Source organism: Plutella xylostella, chromosome 21 (genome assembly GCF_932276165.1).
Source record: "Plutella xylostella chromosome 21, ilPluXylo3.1, whole genome shotgun sequence".
In the NCBI taxonomy this organism is placed as follows: Eukaryota; Metazoa; Arthropoda; class Insecta; order Lepidoptera; family Plutellidae; genus Plutella; species Plutella xylostella.
The window spans coordinates 432,114-437,943 of NC_064001.1; the positions used below are offsets into that span (position 1 = coordinate 432,114).

Sequence of the window (5,830 nt, forward strand, 5' to 3'; positions counted from 1 at the left end):
GTAAGTTCCCGCTTGTCGGACACTTGGACGGTGACGGAATACTCCAACTTTGCACCTTCAGTCTAACTCTTCAGTGGAACTCGAGAAGTCCCGATTTCAGAATTGGAATTTCTTTATTGAGTTTCGGCGGAGGATTCCTTGTACCGTTCAGTTTAATTTGTTTGGAAAACTGTTTTAAAGAAGATTTAAAATCGTAAGGATAGGAGTGGCTTCTATTTCATAAGTAAATGCTGACGGCATGTGCAATTGTTAGTTAGAAAAAAATCGTGGTTTACATTGACATCCCTCAAAAAATCCATAACTGCCACTTGCAAATATGAACCTAGAGGCACTTACACAGTTCAGCGCTATTTGAGCCGTAGAGCTGGTGGCAGGTTACTCTATACTGACGAAAACCAAACGAGAGCTGTCGTGCAATCGGCACATTTGATACGACGAGATAGAGTCGTGGCTCACGCAGCAGCGCTCTGAAACTTATATAGCAAGTTCATATTTCGTCGTATAGAGTGACCCCGCTGGAGCTCGCTCCGTCTGCCGGTAATCGCATAAAAACTGCTCGTAATCTACTCCCATGGCGAGAGGAGGAAATTGAGTGACGCCGCGCGCGATACTACTGGTAGGCAGCACAGAGTTGGGGATAAACAGAAACTATGATATGCATGGTCAAATTATTTTTACTGGCTTTTCAATAATATACGTAAGCATAAAATATATATTTCATCACTATGAAATACTGAAATGCTCATTTATTCATAAATACATTGATCATATTATTATATCAGTCCGTTCGACAAAGATTGGGTAGGTCTTTGTCTATAATGACTATATGCAGTGTTATTTCAGAGGGATGACGATAGTTTTGAAGTCAGCTGTGGTTGGTTTCTTTGGGCTGGTTGGTAACGTATTAAGCTATTGTGGAGTTAGCTAGTTGATTGGCACAGAACACAAATAATATAAATATTTATTTTAAAAAACTGCTAAGTACTCCTACTGTACTAGAGGCATATCGCAATGATGGCACGGCGGCGGTGGCGGCGTGTCGAGTCGCACTCACTTTTGTTTTACGATCCCCGGATATTGGCGACGCCATCACTCGGTGAACATTGAGATTATCGGGGCTTCTTTTAGATTATTTATAGACTCGTAGGACGCGTAAAAGAACTGGTAAACATTTTTTCTTGCGTTATTTTCTTTTAGATCAGAAGGCTTTTAATTAATAGTTGAGTTCGTGGTAGGGCACCGACTAAAACTTGATGCCAAAGAGCACACAATAGAACAGTCACAGACACCAAATGTGGTCAGGTTAAAGAAGTCAGTCTTACCTAATATTCCAAAAAAATAAACAAATGGTAAATAAAAATACCAAACTACAAATTAAGCCTACCTCTATTGAAGTCACAAGTCTCAGTTGTAATAGAACCTTTAGGTAATTTCACAATAAAATACAATCAAACAACCTTTTAGCTAAACATAGGAAAACCCTTTTACTAGACAAAGGAGAACAATAAACAGGGGACAAAATAAGACATCCAAGCACAACAAAAACCTTATTTATCATGGTACCAAAAGGGTTTTGACGATACGCAATATATTTTATATTCTTTACATTATTGTCTACCAATGAGTGGAGTTCCTCCCACGCGGCCGGCCAACCACAAACTAGGCAGAGCCTGTAATATGTGACCGTTAGTGTGACGCACCCCTTCGATACAGCACGTCACATTAAAATCGTTTGTAGAATCGTTTGCGAAAATCGTTTGTGAAAATCGTTTGTGAAGCTGATCGAAGAGCAAGCAGGGATTCTTCTTATTGTCGGGCAGGAGGTGCTTGAAATGAGAAGGCTTTTTTCTTCTATTATTTGGAGGCTTCTTTGCTTCTTGGAGGCTGCGAGCGGAATGATCGAGGCGGCCCGGACCGCCTATATTTAAATGCGCTCTCCGCCGCGCGGGCGGTGGGAGGCGGGGCAAGAAATGCGTCGACCAATCAGAGCGCTTTGCACCATAAGCGCCCTCATTGGTACTATCTACTATCTATTATCGCGCCTAACAAGCCTCATAGTTTATTTATTAATAAACAACTTATACTAGGTATATTTACAAACTATTACCTAACATTATACCTAACTAAAAACAATAACTATAACTTTATTAGATCTCTACCTACCTATAGACATAACCAAATAAACTTTATTAAACTTAAACAAACAAATAATTATAAACAATTAAATCAATCATCTAATCTAAACAGTCTTGAACATCTCTCCCGCCGCAGCTCTTGTAGCTGGAATCTTGCGTGTTCAAGTGTTGACTGGCAGGATGACCAATTTCTTCGTAGGCCGCCGGAGTACCCCTCTGTTGGTGCGCACGTCGACTGCTCGCACCTCGCCGTCTGGACCGGGGTAGGTAGACACGACGACTCCGTGGGGCCAGCAGTTCCGTGGTAGAGTCCCGTCCGCGATGAGCACGAGGTCGTCTTTCTTGATGGCCCCGTTGGTGGCTCGGGGCTCCCGCCGGTGTTGCAGCTCCGGTAGGTATTCTCGTACCCAGCGCGCCCAGAACATGTCTGCCAGGCGTTGACTCTTCCTCCAGTCCTTGCGGCCGGCCTCGTCGTCCTCGGTGAAGGCTCCCGGCAGCGGCACTCGTGACGGCGCGCCCAGCAGGAAGTGGTTCGGCGTGAGGGCTTCCTCGTCGTCTGCAGAGGTCGACACGTGGGTGAGTGGCCGACTGTTGATGGTGTGCTCCGCCTCGACCAGTAGTGTAGCGAGGACCTCTTCTTTCGGCGCGCGTTCGTGCAGTGTGACTTGCAGCGCGTTCTTGACGCTCCGCACCAGCCGTTCCCACGCGCCGCCCATGAATGGCGCGCTCGGAGGGATGTACCGCCACTGGATGAAGCGCACCGACGCCTCCTCCTCCATGGCTGCCAGCGCTGCTTTCTTCAACTCGACGTCGGCGCCCCGCAGGTTGGTCCCGTTGTCGGAGTGAAGTTCGGAAGGACAGTTGCGCCGCGCGATGAACCGTCGCAGCGCCATGATAGCCGAGTCCGTGCTCAGGCTGCCGGCGACCTCGAGGTGTACTGCTCGAGTGGTGAGGCACGTGAACAGCACCCCGTACCTCTTCTGCTTCGTACGACCCACAGTGACCATGAGAGGGCCAAAGTAGTCGAGTCCGGTGTAGGTGAACGGCCTTTGATGATGCGCGAGCCGTGTATATGGATGGTTGCCCGTCGACGGCTGCGCAGGTGTGGCCTTCCGTATGCGGCAGGCCAGGCATTGCTTCACTTCGCTGCGCACGGCGTGTCGTAGTCTCAGCACCCAGTAGTGTTGCCGGACTTCATTCGCAGTTGTCTCGAACCCGCCGTGGTGAAGCTGTTTGTGTACCCAAGTGATGTACAGTCGGGTCCACCGATGATTGCCGTCGAGTACTGCCGGTTCACGTTGCGATGGGGTGATGTCGGCGGCAGTCGCTATTCTTGAACGTAGTCTGATGATCTTCTCTTCGTCGAGTATGACTGATAAGTTGTGCAGTCGACTCGTAGTAGGTATAGCGACGCTTTTCTGTAGCGCAGCTATTTCTTCAGCGAAGTTTTCTTGTTGTTGCGAGCGTAGCCACAGTTGACGCGCGCAGTGCATGTGCCGAGCGCTGAGAAGTAGGTACTTCCGCACAGCTGTCTTCACGGCGGGCGTAGCGGCCCGCGTAGCTGTTCTCGGCGTAGTACTTGTCCACGCAGGGTCGGCCTCTTCATTCTTCTTAGTGCGCTTATGCAGCACTGTTTGTTTCTTCGCACGTAGTAGTTCGATGAATTGTAGTACCCGTGCCGTCGCTCGAATAACTCGCATGAAGTTACTGAAGCGAGTTATGTCTGGCAGGGCCTCAGACAAGCGTGTGGCGGCGACAGTGACGAGTGTTCGCTCTTCCCCCGTGTCTTCTTCGATGATCTTCTCTTCTCGCGGCCAGTGCTCCTCCGGTAGGTATAGGAAGGCGGGGCCGCGGTACCACCGGTGACTTGAGTTGAAGTCCGGGGGCGTGTCGCGTGTCGCGTCGTCGGCTGTGTTCTCCTTTGTAGGTACCCAGCGCCACTCCTTTGTTTTCGTAGTGTCGCTTATCTCGGCTACGCGGTGTGCTACGAACGGCTTGTAGGTACGTGGGCCATTTCGTAGCCACGTGAGTACTGTTCTTGAGTCCGACCAGTACACTCGACGACTCGGCTTCAAGTCGTGTTCTTCTATGGCGGCTTGTGCGAGGCGGCATCCCAGCACGGCCGCTTGCAGTTCGAGTCGCGGGATGGAGACCACCTTGTTGAGCTGTGCGACTCTTGCTTTTCCGCTGACGAGTGACAGGTGTGTGTTTCCCTCTTGATCGATGACCCTCCAGTAGACGACAGCAGCATATGCAGACGAACTTGCGTCGACGAAGACGTGGAGCTCGCGGGTGGCCGCGCCACTGTATGAGGCGTAGCAGCGCGGCACGGCGAGGCGCGGCAGCTGTTGCGCGTGCTCGATCCAGCTCCTCCATGCTCGTGCTTCGTTGTCTTCGAGTTGCGCGTCCCAGTCGATGCCGGAGCGCCAGACGTCCTGCAGGATGCGCTTCGCTTGCACGGTGACCGGCGTGGCGAGTCCGAGCGGGTCGTAGATCGACATGACTGTCCGCAGCGCTTCTCTCTTCGTAGGTGTGCGCTCGCCGCTCAGTATTGCCTCGGGGATGCGATGTTTGTTCAAGTTGAAGGAGAGTGTGTCGTCCTCCGGGTGCCACACCATGCCCAGCAGCTTCCCCGGGTCCAGTTGCAGCAGTCTAGGGTCTTCAGCTTCAGATGACGACAGCTGAGCGAGCACGATGCGGCTGTTCGACGTCCACTTCTGCAGGTCGTAGTTCGCGAAGTGATGTATCTTGTTGACTTCAGTGGAGATGCGCACCGCCTCTTCTTCTGTTTCGTAGCTCGCCAGGTAGTCGTCCACGTAGTGATTTCTCACCACGGCCTCGGCTGCCTCCGGGTAGATGTCCTTGTAGCGCTCGGCGTTGCTATTTTTCACGTAAATAGCCGAACACGGTGATGAAGTCGCACCGAATATAAAGCTCTTCATGCGATACTCGGTAGGCGGGCCGGCGCGTCGATCTCCCCTCCATAGGAAGCGCTGCATGTCGCGATCTTCTTATCGGATGTGAACGCGCATGAACATATCTTTTATGTCCGCGCTCACCGCCACTGCATGTTGCCGGAACCGCATGAGGACCCCCGGGAGTGACTGCAGGAGGTCTGGGCCGGGCAGCAGCATGTCGTTGAGACTTGTCCCTCTCGTTCGAGCGGCGGCGTCGTGGACGATCCTCAGTTTCTCCGGCTTCTGAGGGTTGATGACAGCGAAGTGAGGCAGGTACCAGATCTTCTCGTTCTTCTCACGCGGCGCCTCCTCAGCGTAGCCGCTGTCGAGCAGCACCTGCATCTGTGCGTTGTACCGCGTCTTCATAGCTTCGTTCTTGTCCAGCTTCCTCTCGAGTAACTCGAGTCGTTTCATTGTACTCGAGTAGTTGTCGGGTGGCCGAGGGTCGTCTTCCTTCCACAGGAGGCATGTTTCGTAGCCTCCCGCCGGTAGTGCGCGCGTGTTTTCTTCTAGCTGCGTAAGCGCGCGTCGCTCGGCCTCTGTGAATGATTTCTTCTTGTCGACGCACAGCGACTCGAGTGCGAAGTGGTCCCGCATCATTTTCTCCATTGTCTCTTCTTGAAGCGGCTGCACCGTGAGGTGGTGCACGCGCTGCATTGCCGGCTGTCAGTACTGCACGCCGTGTAGCACCCACCCGAGCATCGTGAGTGACGCCACAGGTTGTCCGCGCGCGCCCGA

General features: G+C 51.8%; 1 protein-coding gene across 1 annotated transcript; it reads right to left on the reverse strand.

The window, feature by feature from the left end:
* Window positions 1-2,296: 2,296 nt before the first annotated feature.
* On the reverse strand, window positions 2,297-5,134 carry LOC119693574. The gene has a single exon (XM_048628641.1). It carries the CDS (start codon window positions 5,132-5,134, stop codon window positions 2,297-2,299), a length of 2,838 nt encoding a protein of 945 aa, XP_048484598.1.
* Between the last annotated feature and the right edge of the window lie 696 nt (window positions 5,135-5,830).

Excerpts from the sequence above, each read along its gene's own strand:
- LOC119693574 (XM_048628641.1), bottom strand. The coding sequence starts at position 5,134 with ATGCAGCGCTTCCTATGGAGGGGAGATCGACGCGCCGGCCCGCCTACC.